Consider the following 14,992-nt stretch of genomic DNA (forward strand, 5'->3'; position numbering starts at 1 on the left):
TCCGTTTGACAGCTGTCTCTTTTTAACTGCACAAAGAAAAAGAGAAACAATTAGTTTGTCTTTTTGACACATTTTTAGTGCGTAGCTAACTGTAGAATATTTGAATTTAGATCAAAATGTCGACTTTTTTTCACCAAGCAGGAACTGCAATGGAATGCCTCAGCGTGAGTGTCCCATCGAATTTGACGTTTGATTTTGACCTCGAATGACTCACCTAAATAACAATATTGTGTATCTAAAATGTCTAAATGTGTTGTATGTTCCAGATTCCCATAACTCTACACAAAGAATCTGTCCTAGATCATGAAGGAAGAGAAGTGCATAGGTGTGGCTTTAAAATAGGAGGAGGAATCGACCAGGACTTCAGAAAAAGTCCACAAAACTATTCCGATAATGTGAGTCCTTTAAGCAGTAACACTGCTGGTTGTAAAGATTTTACCATATTTTTATTGTCTATTTTCTTTAGGGAATTTATGTCACTGAAGTACAAGAAAATAGCCCAGGTAAGAGAGTGCAACAATTTGTTATTGTGAAAAATCTAAAAATTAATATATTTTTTATAAATTTATAGCAGCAAAAGCTGGTCTGCGGATGAATGACAAGATACTGCAGGTATTTTATTTGGTTGAGTTGTTTCTTTTTAAAACATTTACGGTCTTTCAGTGAATTAAGAAATATTAAACTTGAATTGAACTAGCTTAGTGAAATGTTTGCATCTAATTAACTCCAGATCTTGTATTTTGGTAATTACCTCAATTGTGCCAGTTTTGTTGCTTTTGGAAATATTGATTATCACTAAAATCCGGATGTCAGATAAGAAACTTTTTTGACCCGTCACGTTCGCACTTGGCACGTCTCGCCAGAAAGATGTCTTTAATATAATTCTTCGCGTCTTCCTTCGAGAGTGGACTTGGTTTGGCCTGATTTTAATAATTTGTTTTTTTCTTTATCTCCTTTTAAAGTGTAATGGGTACGATTTGACCATGTGCACTCACAAGAAGGCTGTCGACTACATCAAGAAATATCCCGTTTTGAATATGCTGGTTGCTCGCAAAGGAGTAACACATTCGTGAGCACAACAGTTTGGACGCGTTTGGACGACGAGGACCATTATATCAGCTTTATATAGATATTTATATATGATTTTTTGAGTTGGGGGTAAAAAAAAACGAGCCGTTTCAGTAAAATTGAATTTTATGTCGACTCTGCTCGTTTCCACCCCCCTTATTTGCTGGCGGCTTTCATCATTTTTCTAATCAATTTATGCTTTTCCTCTCTGTCACCTCCCTTCCAATTTGTGCTACAAAATTCAAAGAAGAGTCGCAGTATAATGTTGGATCGTGTCGTGCCAGTGCCAAAGTTCCCTCAAGATATTGTTTTTCATTTTGTCGAATGAATGATGTTGTTGTTTTTCTTCTTCTTCTTTTTCTTTCTAAAGGAACAAACCCAACGCAATATTTTGCTGATTGACTGGAGCCGATCGTTGAACTTGTCATCTTCCTTCTGTCTGTGAAACTGCTTTCAAATTAAATTTCAATAAAAATTCAAGACGAAAAAAAAATAAAATAAAATCGTTTGGCGCTGCCACCGAACCACGTTTTTGCTGATGATTGTGTCGATATGAGTGGAAGCGAGCGATTATTATGACGCGAAATACTCGAACCACGTCGGAAAAGAAAATGGCAAGCAGCTGAGTCATGAGGAGATAAAGAATCGGTCCCGCCTGCGATTGCTGAATTGACGTGACTGGTCGAGAGAGAGTGAAATGGTCCAGCCACCAAAGTCCAAGGCTCCCTTGGGTCAAACGGAAAACGGGTATTGCTTTTCGCTGTTACCGCACATGTTGCCGTCGTCCCTTGCGGCTCGGACGGGACGGACGCGATAATCAACCCATCAGGAAGCCAGTTGACACTCGCTCCATTCGAGCCCATCCAGCAGTCGTGTTTGCCTGCGCTCGCCAGCGCAGTCGCCCGTCTATAAATACGTGGATGAGCCAATGGATTCGAATTTCACTAGGATGGGCATGAAAACGCGGTTGGCCGTCCTTGTAGGGCTGGTCTTGGGTCTTGGTAAGTGTGTTTCATAGTGTTGTTGTTGTTGTTGTTGTTCCGTGTTTCGGTGCTCATTCCTACTACTCGCGATGGATATAAATCTCATCTTACTTTTTCATATTCCCGCCACCACCTGCCAACTTTTCCCCGACAGCTTCGGTGTCGTCTGCCCGATACAGTAAGTTCCGTATTTATAACATTTACCACGTTAGCATATAGTATAGCTTTTTCTGCTTTTTAAAATTGGAAAAATTAAAAAAGCACCATGGGCGGCGGGCAGTGAGTACGTCTACCGGATGCACGCCATCTCGGTCAGCGACATTCCGGAGCTGGGACCGCAGGCGGCCGGTGTCAAATTCGACTCCCAGCTGACGGTCCAGTGCCGCGACGCTGGGTCCATCGTCGTCAAGGTAAAGTTCGGAGTCATATCATATCATCATGTCACCGTATGGTTCTCTTTTTGTCTTTCTAAATGGAGTTTGAAATAAAATTAGCTGGTGGACGTCACCGCCTGGAATTTCCACACGGACGTCGGCGAGAGCTGGAGCGAACTCGAGTCCAGCCAACTCGGCACCCAGGTCGTCGTCGAGGGCAAATATTTTCTAGAGAAACCCTTCGTCATTCGTCACCGCGAGGGCTTGGTATTTAAAAAAAAAAAATCATCAATTGACTCGCATTTTCCATCAAGTTTTCACTTGGGGCGCTATTTATGAAATTCAGTTTGAATCGCTGGTGGTGAGTGCGGACGAGCCGTTTTGGTCCATCAACATGAAAAAAGCCGTGGCGTCCAAGTTGCAGCTGCACGTCTCTGGCAGCCGAAGTGTCGAGTCAGCGTCGCGCAACTTTGGCCTGCCAACGGAAGACTCTTATGACGACGTCAACTCTGTCTTCAAAGTCTTTGAGGTAATAGGGTCACTACACCGTATTTATGTATGTACATTTTGAAAATCTCCTTATCTTGGACGATACGCAGAGCGGTGTGACTGGCGAGTGTGAAACCCTCTACGAGATCGCCCCGTTATCGGATGCCCTCATTCGCTCCGACAGCAAACTCAACCCCATGCCCAAGCTGTGCGTCGAAGGGACTTTCTTCCAAGTGGTCAAGACCAAGGACTACAGCAAGTGTCGGCTCAACAAACCCGTCTACACCATCATCGCTCCTTCCGGATGGCAATGCAAATCGGGCGTGGCCGCTTGCGGAACAGCTCGTTCGGTAATATACGAAGTGAATTTCATTGAATTATTCAAATAATTTTACAAATGATTTATCTTTTCGATTGGATTTCAAACACAAAGCGCTCTTCCGTCAATCGTTACATCGCCTGCGGCAGCTTGGAATCCTTCACGTTATTGAAGATGACGCATCAAGGAGAAGTGAGGACCAGTCCGTACGCCTACGACACGGAGCAGCTCAGGTCTCTTTCGCTGATGAAGTTGACGCTGCAGGCCGTCCGCCACGCTTCGTCTTCTTCGGCCTGGCCGCCCAAGGATTTGGACAGTGGACTGGCCATCGGATCGCTAGTCTATTCCTTCCCGGGAACGAACGCCAGCAGCAGCAGTTGGCTTTCGGACGGACTGATGCGGATGCCTCTCCTGCGCGATCCCGACCAACTCCACCAGGGCGTCGACAACCTTCTGGAAGAGGTGGATCGCCTTCTGGCCAAGGCCGTCGATCAAATGGAAGTTAGTCAAGAGGAAGCAGCTGTCGATACGATTTCAGCCATTTCACATCTCGTCCGACACTTGGACTACCAGAAAATCAGTTCACTCGTTGGCGAAATTGGCCATCGCTCGACTCTTGAGAGGTGACGAGAAAATACTAAATATTCGGGACTGGATCATTTTTAAAATCGGAATTTTCAAAACAGGAGCATCTTGCTGGATGCAGTGATTGCAGCTGGCAGCAATCCAACAGTGACCTTCTTGAAAGAAGCCATTCTGAGCCGACGACTAACCAAGTCAGAGAGTTTGCAAGCCATTTCCGGTTTCCCGTTGTACGTGCGCACGCCGACAGCCGAGCTTCTTAACGAACTTTTTGTAACACAATCCTGAATTTGTTGACCCGATTCCAATCGCAAAACCGATTTGTTTTATTTCAACGCAGTTTACATGCAACCTTCACCTTTTTTGTTCATTCATTTATAGACTATGCTGAAAGCCACCAGCGCTTTTTCAGGATCGGAACGGCCCATCTATCACTCGGCGATGATGTCCGTTTCCCAACTGGCGCACGTGGCCTGTGTTAACGTCAGCGAAGCTCGAACTCGTTTTCCGGCTGGACTCTACGGCGACTTTTGCCAACCCAACGACGCTTTCATTACCAGCCGACTGGTCCCGCTCCTCTACAAAGAAATCAACGGAGGGGGCTCAATCGAAGACAAAATGGTTGCACTGACGGCCCTCGGAGAAATCGGCCACGAATCCATTCTCTCCGTCGTTCTTCCCATTATTAAAGCTAAGGTATTCACAGTTAAATTTAAATATGTCTGTCTGGTCAAATTGTCTGATTTTTTATCTTCATCATCCGATATTAGGGTGATTATTCTCCGCTCATCAGGACCAAGGCTGTAATCAGTCTGCACAAAATTGCTCACGATTCCAACACAAAGGTCATCCAAGTCCTGTCAACTACTTTCCAGAATCCAAACGAGAGTAGTGAAGTAAGTTATTGAATAGATTTGTACATAAGCGGGAAATCATACAATACAACTAAATTAATTTCGATTTGTTGCTCACAGGTTCGTATGGCAGCTTTCACGCTGCTCATTTTAGCCAATCCTCCGGCGTATAGGTGGCAGAGGATCGCCGTTTCCACTTGGTTTGAACATAGCGCTCAGGTATCTTAGGACGGTACACCTTTATAGTATAGTATACTTTATTTAGGTTTACCTGGTGTATTATTTTACTTACGTTTAAATTTTTTTTTCATATCTACCGATTTCAGGTAGCCTCCTTCGTGTACACGACTCTTTCCAGCTTGGCTAGCAACATTGAACCGGTCGAGAACTTAAAAGAATTGTAAGTTAATCTTATAATATTGGGTATAACTCATAGTTCATCAAATTTCTCTGGCCAATTGATTAGATCGGAGAAGGCACAAATTGTGTTGCCGTTAGCCAAACGCGTTCCCTTAGGTTTGAAATATTCATACAATTTGAAACGGTCTCAGTTGGTGGCAGAACGCAACGCCGGCGCCGAGTTCCACAGCGAAATGTTTAATTCTGAAGAGTCCATCTTCCCCAAAAGTTTGTACAGTCGGCTCAGTTGGGTTCTGGGGCCATACCACTTTGACATTTTCGAGGTAAACGACCATAATAATGAAAAATACAAACCAGCAAATAGTTTTTTAAATTTAAATCTCCTTTAGTTTGAAGCGTACGGAGAAAACTGGAGAAGTGCCTGGGACCGAATTGTGGCCAAATTCAACCCGTCCTCGGAGAACGGTGACAGTTCTCAATCAAGAAATAGCGGCCGCTTCCGCGAATTCGACCTGCATCCAGACCTGCGCCGAGTGAAGAAACAGCTCAACGCCAAAAGTCCCATTCCAGCACAGGACGCCGGATCGGCGGACGCCTTCTTGCATCTGAGTTTGATGAAAGCTGTTCATCATTTCACTTCCTTCGACGAGGCAGGCATTACCGACTTAATACAAAGTATTAACTTAAAACTCTTGCCAAGCTGTTTACAAAATAAATTTTGAAAATTGACCGACACAGGTCTATGGGCTTCCAGTAGCGTCTCTGTCAAGCGCGAATTTTCCCGTCGCAAGTGGATGCCTTTGACTCACGCTGAAGTTCTGGTGCCAAGCACGCTTGGCTTCATGATTAGTACACGCACTCAGACTCAAGTTTTGACATCTTTCAAAGGTATCTCGCACATTCCGTTTCTCAGTTATCACAATTGCGTTCATTCGAGCCCAATTTATCTTAGGTGATATGCAAATCACCAACGGAGGCTTCAGCGATTTTATGGATTTGAAGAAATGGGCTAGTTCCGCCTCTATCAAGAATCTGGGTCTTGAACTTGACGTCAAGCCAACGTATTTAAAAATATTTCAGTCCGTTTTTTAAACGATTTTAAAAATAACATATTGCTGATTGTCATTCGTAGAATAGTCGTCAAATTGATGGCCAGCATGAGTGTCAACGTGGAATTCACTAAAGCGATACCAGTTTCGGGCGTTGACACTCACGTGACCCTTAGTCTACCTGGCCGGTTAACTCTTGGTGTCGAACTAGACAACTGGAAATTGATGACGGCCTGGAAGCCGGCTTCATCGGGACCGGCTGGGCTTACCACCCTTTATCACTACCGGGTCCGGCCGTTCACGGCTCTACAGGCTCTCGGCACGGACCTGCCAATTAATCCTAGTCCCGGTGAATCAAAAGATGTTCATGCATTTGGAGTGACTCCTCAGACGGTAGCCAAATCCAATGTTAATTAACTACCGGTTTTTACAATTATAATAAAGTGTTGTATCATTGACAATTCAATTTCAGCATCAATATCCAGTCGGGGGCAAGACCGGATTGAAATTGGATTGGACAAGCAGGAGTGAACTTCCAGCTTCGGCCAATCATCGATCCATTTGGCAAGAACCACTTTCCAAAATCCTCATGGACGCGAACTTTGCTCTCCTTCCTGTTTCACTCCACCTTCAGTCTTACCGCGTTACTCTGGATCCAATTGCCTCCGAAACCACCAAAATTGTCTTCTCCTTGAATCTCGGTAAAAAAATCTCAATTAGTGATAACAATTCAAGCGAACCAGAGAGAGAATTCTAAAATTTTGAATGCAATTATTTTGCAGATGCAGCAGATAAGTTGGATAGAGGAACTCAAGTGTACAGCACAGGTTCGAAATCACCTGCCGCCATCAAAGAACCGGCCAATCGCATTCAGTACCTGTCAAACAATATGGAACCTCAAATCAAGAAGAAACTTAACAAGGTATTATCTTGTAATAGATCTAATAATATTAACTCTAGGTGTCTATTTCCTATTTTAACTAGAGGATTATCAAGCTGATTGAATTAAAAAAATTTTATTTCATGTTTTGTTCTTGGCGAAGGTTCTGGGCCCTGTACCAAAAGGATCGGCCATTCACGTGGACGCCAAGTTTATCATGGAAAAAATGGGTTCACCGCCTAAGATTTATGGTGCCTCTTTTGCTGGAGCATACGGAACGGAAGGCACCAAACTGGCCGTTAATGCTCAGCTGGAATTACCCATCAATCAAGAAGTGTCGGATCCGTTTACCGTAGGAATTCTTAGTTTAAATATTTAAAAAAAAACAAAACATATGCTTAAAATTGCCGGCTATTTTTTTCATTCTGATAGTTATGCATTGAAGGAGGCGGAAACTATCCGCGACTACCTTCCCTGGACCGACGTACTTTGATTGAGACAGCAATGGAAGCTTCTTGGAACGCCAACATTGGTTTTGGAGACTCTTGTTCTGACCATCAGATCGTTGTTGATGTACGTATAGTTGCACTATCTCCATTTAGCGCATCCACGTAACTATAGGTTTAAAATGATTAGGTTGGCATGAGACGCAGCGAAACGTTTGGGCGATACGTGGAAGATTCGCCAGAGAATCGAGATTGCATCATGCACGAATCTCGTGGAGAATTCAGCCATGAGCAATGTCTGGCTGTCAAGGAGCTTGCCACCGTGCTGGACGAGTACGACGCCACCGTCAAATACGGCCACGTATAATTTCATTCATCCGATAATAGTTCTCCTAATTTTGCTATCGAAAAGCAGTTCCTGACGGTTTCATTTTTCCGTCTCGTTCGTGAAGATGTTACCCATACTGTTGAACGCCACGCTGGGCATGGAAGGCTGGCTGAAAAGCAAATTCTATCCGCACCTGTCGGAAAATCGAGTCGGAGTCAATAACGCCAACAAGCAGCTGCGAATCTCCGCCAAAGTTCAACCGTCCTTGTCGGCCGTTGATTTGATGTTTTTCAAGCCGCAGTCCAACACTTTGTTCCGTAAACTTCCGCTTTCCGACACGGACAATGTGGTTTTCCCAATCAGCGCCAAGAGTTCTTTCATCGAGAGATTGATCGACAACACCATCAGCGATGGATTTGCTCGTAGGCCATTTTCGAATTATTTCTTTGTCGCTTTAACATTTACCGAAAAATATTAACCAAATTTAATTGCTATTTGTTAAACATAATATAGCGATTTGTCGCTTGGAAAGGAATAGCATTACGACGTTCGACAAAGTGCAATACAACGCGCACATCAACGACTGTGAGCATGTCGTGTTGACGGTTCCAGGCATCGAGACGCTGGCCGTGCTGATGCGTCAAGATGGCGAGAACAAAGTGGGTGATGGCTAGATTTTCTTACTGTCTAATTTAATTGTTTATCCGCCACCTGCTAATAATTCATTTCTTAAATTCATTTATTATATAGACCGTTACCCTGTTGGTTGGAAGAGATAAATTGGAAGTGTCCGCAGCCAGCCTAAAAATTCGATACAATGACATGGACGTGGTCGTCACCGAGGATCAACCACTCGAGGTTCATCATGCAGAGCAGGCTAATCAGTCAAGCTCACGACCGTCCATTGGAGTGTATAAGGTCTGATGCGTAAAATATAGTATAAAACCTAACGTCACTAAGTGCCGGAATTGTTGATTGTAATACATTATACTTGCTTCCTTATTATGCAGAAACAATTTTTGCCAAAGAGTTTAGCTGTTAGAACCGTAATGATCTAGTTGTTGGTTTTGTCTTTTGTTTGATCTGTATCGGAGTCTATTTAATATCTCCTTTCCCATACATCAGATCGGGCCAGCTGCATTCAAGCTTTCTTCACACAGCCATGACATTCACATAGTCTCCGACGCCTCCAGCAGCGTCACTGTCAAGGTCTGTGTTTCTACAAAATTTCCCTTTTGTGCTGATGCATAAGGACTTGCGTTCTGTTTTTTTTTTTAGGCACCCAGATCATTCCAAGGAAAGATGATCGGCCTTTGTGGTAACATGGATGGAGAAATCGTTTCCGAGTTGCGTGATCCTCAGCGTTGCACACTCTCATCAGGAACCTTGATGGCCGCTTCTTACCAACTGAACGATGGCCACCAAGGAAGGACGTGCTTGGGTCTACCCGACAAAGTCCGCGGCCAGCTACGGTAGGGAGACTACCATTGACTTAATAAAATATTCAAATTATTATTACAATTGTACATATCGTCAACTTCTTCCTAGTGAGGAGCAAAATACCTGCCACAACAAACATGATCGAGACTCAAAGGAACCCCCCATTTATCCTTCGCCTCCAAGCTCCCCACCTACTGATAGTTGCATAATTCGGCGAACACTTGTGGTAGTACGTAGTTCCGATGAAGCCAGATGTTTTTCAACTAGCATCGTGAAAGAATGCCGAGCATCCTGCTACGGCCCTTCCAAGCCCACTATAGTATGAGTTTAAATATTAGACAACAGAATGAATGAAAAATAAATTTGCTATCTATTTTTTTTCTGTACAGATTGGATTTCACTGTGTTACGAACCCAAAATTAGGCGAAGAGTTGGAACAAGAGGCAAAGCATAAAGTGTTGACTTTTATGCTCGGCAAGAAAGAAGACATCCGCACAACGCGCTACTTACCGACTGTTTGTCGACCCAATGTTGAACAGGTTGACTCTACGTTCACCTAGGCGTTTCGAGCGTAATTTGAGTACGCTTTACTTCCTTCTGATTTGACACCCATGCCAGCAGGCAACAATCATTTAATACAGTTACAACATTGGCCGCTATTAATTGTTCAAATAAATCGATTCATTGAATTATCCAGCTTATTAAGTTCTAATCCATGTATCGCATACAGTAATTAACGCTATAATAAGCCATAATAATTTGCTGAATAAATATAAAATGTGTAAACCCATTATTAAAAATCATAGATGAAACCAAATGACTATGATCGACTATGATACGATATTTCGAAGATATTGCACGGTTCATGGCTGCTGCAGCTTGTGAGTCGCCGACTCTTTCAGTAAGTGAACCATGGGAAAAATGGGAAATATTTTTTTGATCAGTTCCGTCAGTGCGCGTCAGTGCTCTTAAGTCCATTTTGGCTATTGCACTAAAAACACTCCAAAATGTACCTTAGTGCGCTGGTCAGTGCAATATAATTTATGTATTTTTTCCATACTTTTCCCATTTTTCCCAAATTTTCACGATTTTCCCCATTTTTCTCGTTATTTCCCATTTCCCCCGATTTTTCGAACTTCCCCCCATTTTTCTCTAAATTTCACGATTTTTGTCAAATTTCCCTTGTTGGTTTAAAGCTTTTTTTGTTTTCCCGACGTACCAGGGGAAAACAAATTCGAACCCGAAAGCAACCCGCCTTGACTATTATTTTTGTAATAAGTCACCATAAGTTGGACAATAAGGGAATTCCCCAAGTGGCTAGCCAATTTCAAAAAGACAAAATAGAGTGATACATTGTAAATATAACATCGACGTTATTAGTTTATTACCTTAAAAAACTTAAGGTTGTGACGAACCACAAATAAGAAAACGAATTTATACTGCCGTCACTTCGATCTGTATTTTCCAACACTTTGAAAAGGCGAAATATACCGACGGAGCAAGTACTTGACGTTATCGCGGCTACGATTTCTTCTATAATGCCGCCGCCGCCTCCTTCTTCTTCCACACCTGTCCTCTTCCCCGGTTGCCGCATATTTCATTTTGCGGACAGCAATCTGGTCCGCAACAAAGGTATTTAGTGAAGAATTTTAGGCTACTATTAACATGACACTTAAATAATTTCACTGCTTTTTCGTATATTTAGCTAAAAACATGATGTGCGGTTTGGGGTAGTTAAAAAGTCATAGAATAAACTTTAACGAAAAATTTGTGATTCATTATATCATAGACTACAGGGTAAAGACTGAAATCTCGTATAACCCCCGTATAACCCCCTCCTCCTATAACCCTCCTGAAGCGATGCGCGTGCCATGCTTGCCAGTAGGGGTCAGGTCATCCGCCACTGGAAGCGTCGTCGTGTTCCCGTCATTCGTGGGCGTCATTCGTGTTCCCGCTTCCTTAACACACGTATTTTCGGGTATATGTAATTCATATGGATTTTTTTGATTTTACACCAAAATTTTACACAGCCCTTCCTTGTGCCCCGTGAATTTCTACTTAATTTTACTTTAAAGTTCATGTGCATAAAAAATAGTTTTATGTGATCCACTTTTCCGTTTGAATAAAGCCCTCACAACAGTGTTGCTCGATTAGTTTTAAAATCAAATATTCAATCTTGCAACACTTGAACACTTGAAAACGCGATCAAATCTCTTTTGGTGTGAGCCCTCTCTTCTGAACCAATAGTAATAATAAGGTCGTAATACAGTCGAGATAATGATGCTTGAAAAAGTAACCACTGTTCTGTTACTTCGCTTGCAGAGAGAAAAATGTGCCATTTTCGTTCATCAAAATATTTGTCATCAAATAAAAATTAATAGCCGGTAAGAAATTACAATTGCTGGTCATCCGTAACCTTTGCCTCCCAATCAAAATTCAAAAAGATATTTGGATCGGTAAAAAAGAGCACTTTTCCATATTAGTTTACGGTAGAAATCAACTTATGGAAATAAAATTTCGTATACGTAACAAAAAGTGTGCAACCAAGAAAGCTCAATTAGGGAAAAATATATTATCATGTATTTCATGCAACAAAACTAAATTAGAAAATGATCGCCATTTCAAAATAAAAATAAATTATTCTAAATATTAAAGTTTTTTAGCATGATTTGGAAAGAAAATATTGAAGGTTAATAGAAGGTCATAAACGAACCAAAAGAAGATAACAAACTTTTTGAAGGTAACAAATTTTACAGATAACCATATTCCATTTCAGCTATTCTGATTGGAACACTGCACAAAATCGGATAGGGGAGACTGGAGTAAGACGGGACGGTTTTCGTTTTCCCCCTCTATCTCCTAATTTAATCACCCTATTTTATTTTTTTTTACATTTTTATGTATTTAACATGTGAAGGTACCCCCCCATATTTTTTATTTAATTTTAGAGTAAACCGTTTATCCGTAGGAGACGGCTAAAGTTTTCAAAAATTTGTGGGAGGTGCCTATTTTGAGGGGTAAGTGAGGACACTAGGGTGGGTGGGGTGGGACGTTTGCTTTTTAAGCCTTAAAATTTGTTAAAAAATTTTCAAAAAAATTTAAATCATGTTTCCCTACATCAATTCTATATGTCTGTAAAAAAATTTATGAATTATCGTGTAAATTGAGATTTACATTTTATGAAAAAATAGCTTAGCAACGCCCGATTTGAGGGCGGAGCTCCCTGCCCATCTCAACTGCAGTAAAATTTGCTGTCCCAAATTCCCGATAACCTCTCTTTTTTTTAAATGACCATATTTCCTAAAATAATGGGTCCAAAATTCCAATTTTTTTTAAACGATAAAGAAATGGACAAAGTTTCTTTCCATGTAAATATAGAATGCATTTTTTTGTATTTTTTCCGTAATACCTTTTATGGCGGCGAAAAATTTTTACATCGAAAAGCCGTTTTTTTTATTTTGTCAATAACTCCTACAGTTATTGACAAAAACACACCAAACTTCATCCACGATTAGATAACATGTTTTTACATGTTACACTAAAAAATCTTTTAAATTAATTAATAATTTATATTTTTCCCCTCACTGTCCCTCTTGACCCGGTGTCCCGGAATACTCCAGTCTCCCCTACTTGTGAAAAATTGTTATACAATCACAAGAAATAAGTTTAAACAATCGAAATCGCGACGTGCAAAACTTATTACTAAAACAATTGTAACCTAGACAAAACATCTTAACCCCTCCGCAGGAAGAAAGATAACCTTCTTGAAATCGTTGATGATACGTTGTAATTACAACTACTTGTAATGATCGATTATGACAACTACTTGTAATTACAACGTATCATCAACGATTTCATAATCACTCAAGATACAGAAAAGGAAACTCAGTTCACTTTGAGTCTAGGCATCGATCATACGCTTCCATTTTAATAAGCAATTCATAACAGCAAAATGAGTTTTCAAATGGTATGCGAAGAAGTGCTTTTAAAAAACACATTCTAGCATTGCCATTTTTGAAACTCACGAATGTTTGCAATTTGTCCCAGACTTGTAAATTCTTCAATCAAGTTATTGAAAACAATTTAAACTGGCTGTGGAAACTGAAATTCAAACAAAGGTAAAAATTTAGTAATTACTGCCTCCCCCTCCCTCCCTTTAAATGAAAATTGCCCGTCAAGAAGAAACTAATTGAGCGAATTCGACATTTATGTTCAGTTAAGGTAGTAGCAATGTAGCGCACTGTAGTAAGATAACTTGCGAAAAGTTGATTTCTCAAAAAATGGATTGTTTTTTTTTATTTTACTATTTTTTCAGAAATTCTTTTTAATGATTATGCATTACAGAAAATTGCAAAAAGGGTCTTTTTTGGTTACCCTCGTTTTTCATTCTGTTTGGACGAAAGCATTTAATAAAGGGTGTTGAGTTGTTTGCTGGGGGTGGGGCATATTCTGCTTTCGGTTGTGTTAAAGAGTACCAAACCTTCGATTAATTAGAAAAGTAAACTCCGGGAAATTCATTCTATATGAATGTAACGACAGTTTCAAGTTTCCGCAGAAATGGTGAATATTAATCCCCCCTCGTTGATGACAAACTAATCTAAATCAAAGCAAAAATTAGAAGTGGAATTTGATACACTTTATAATACTTTAAATCCCTCAGGTGGCCCAGAGTGGCCAAGCAATTGGAAAATGAAGAAATAAGGAAATGGTTAACAAAGGTTAAAAGTCAATACAACATTAAAACAAAAAAACAAATCAAAATCTCTGTCAATATGACGAACGATTCCACCAATACTGGTCTTCCCTCAATCGATTCCATGACTATCCCAGTTGTCCCGGACATGGTTATTTCGCATGACATTCTCGAAGATTCCATTCTAAATATAGCCTACTCTACAGAAAAGTAAGGTTTTCAACTAAATCAATCTTCCTTTTGCTTTGGTCACTTAACTCAATTTTATTTCCCAGGACAAAATCATCCTTAACTGAAAATTTTTATGCGAAATACGTACTATGCCTTTTGCGATGTGCTAAATTTATTGTAAAACTCCATCTCTATCTACAAAATGAATCAAAAGAGCAGAGTAAAGGAGCTTTCCTGGGATCACAGTGGGAGTTCCTAATGGAAGAAGATGTTCCGAAATGGAAGAACGTGTCAGAAACCCTAGATAACTTGCATATGCATGTTAAGGGATTGCTAGAGCAAAAGATAACCTCCACAGCATATGTCTTTTACACATCCCACATCACCCCATCCCAGAAATAAACTGGAAATCTAACCGTTTGTAATTTAAGCTATAGCTTAATTTAAAATAAACTATAAAAGCTAATAAAATTGATTAAAAACCATAATATAATTGTCCTATAAAAAAAATTTGATCGCGCGTTTTCAACGTCTGCCGCTGGGTGGCTAGGAGGAGGAAGCCAGAGAATGTCAGAAAATGGAGGTTTTTTTTTAAATTTAGCAGTTAATATTGTCACGTTCAGTCCGTTTTCGTGTGGTCTATCATGTTTCCTTTCTTCCATTGTGTTTTCCAGGTGGCCGCTAGATGGTGTTGGTTGCTTGGCTGCCTAGTTAAACCGGGTTCGTCTTTCTTTTTCTTCAGAGTTTCGACTGCTGTTGTCCGGTCCGGTCGCAAGCTAACTTGCTCTGCTCTTTTCTGTGCGTGTACCTTCTCTATGTGTGTGCGTTTTGCTTTATCGAAGTGTGTTTCTCATGTTAGTTTTAGACCCACTAGGGGCACCATCGGAGTAGTTAATCTAGAATAGTGTAGACCGATGGTGTGATTCACTGTCCCGTACTGTGCCAGTGCCGACGGC

General features: G+C 41.0%; 2 protein-coding genes and 1 long non-coding RNA gene across 5 annotated transcripts; 2 read left to right on the plus strand and 1 right to left on the minus strand.

The window, feature by feature from the left end:
• Window positions 1-22: 22 nt before the first annotated feature.
• On the plus strand, window positions 23-1,592 carry LOC124209461 (tax1-binding protein 3 homolog). The gene is made up of 5 exons (XM_046607443.1): window positions 23-164; window positions 267-395; window positions 467-503; window positions 572-612; window positions 963-1,592. The coding sequence occupies exons 1-5, from the start codon at window positions 117-119 to the stop codon at window positions 1,071-1,073; spliced, it is 366 nt and encodes a 121-aa protein (XP_046463399.1). The 5' UTR covers window positions 23-116; the 3' UTR covers window positions 1,074-1,592.
• On the minus strand, window positions 72-964 carry LOC124209462. Its single transcript, XR_006880922.1, has 2 exons — window positions 752-964; window positions 72-214 (listed from the first exon to the last, which is right to left on the minus strand). It is a non-coding gene; the product is annotated as an uncharacterized LOC124209462 (long non-coding RNA).
• A 258-nt stretch (window positions 1,593-1,850) lies between the features above and the next one.
• Window positions 1,851-9,861, plus strand: LOC124209456 (vitellogenin-like). Of its 3 annotated transcripts, none has more exons than XM_046607438.1 (29): window positions 1,851-2,069; window positions 2,206-2,229; window positions 2,313-2,461; window positions 2,546-2,692; window positions 2,772-2,954; window positions 3,025-3,264; window positions 3,348-3,856; window positions 3,920-4,088; window positions 4,197-4,511; window positions 4,586-4,711; window positions 4,790-4,888; window positions 4,996-5,069; window positions 5,136-5,352; window positions 5,419-5,704; window positions 5,768-5,917; window positions 5,982-6,090; window positions 6,162-6,471; window positions 6,551-6,779; window positions 6,861-7,000; window positions 7,122-7,310; window positions 7,391-7,531; window positions 7,595-7,765; window positions 7,857-8,154; window positions 8,246-8,391; window positions 8,483-8,650; window positions 8,858-8,941; window positions 9,011-9,204; window positions 9,281-9,491; window positions 9,562-9,861. In XM_046607438.1, the coding sequence occupies exons 1-29, from the start codon at window positions 1,997-1,999 to the stop codon at window positions 9,730-9,732; spliced, it is 5,322 nt and encodes a 1,773-aa protein (XP_046463394.1). In that variant the 5' UTR covers window positions 1,851-1,996; the 3' UTR covers window positions 9,733-9,861. The 3 variants fall into 3 exon arrangements, with proteins under 3 accessions (XP_046463394.1, XP_046463393.1, XP_046463395.1); XM_046607437.1 differs by having other exon boundaries at window positions 1,886-2,069; window positions 2,298-2,461; XM_046607439.1 differs by having other exon boundaries at window positions 1,888-2,069; window positions 2,530-2,692.
• The last annotated feature ends 5,131 nt before the right edge of the window (window positions 9,862-14,992 follow it).

Source organism: Daphnia pulex, chromosome 12 (assembly GCF_021134715.1).
Source record: "Daphnia pulex isolate KAP4 chromosome 12, ASM2113471v1".
Lineage (NCBI taxonomy): Eukaryota > Metazoa > Arthropoda > Branchiopoda > Diplostraca > Daphniidae > Daphnia > Daphnia pulex.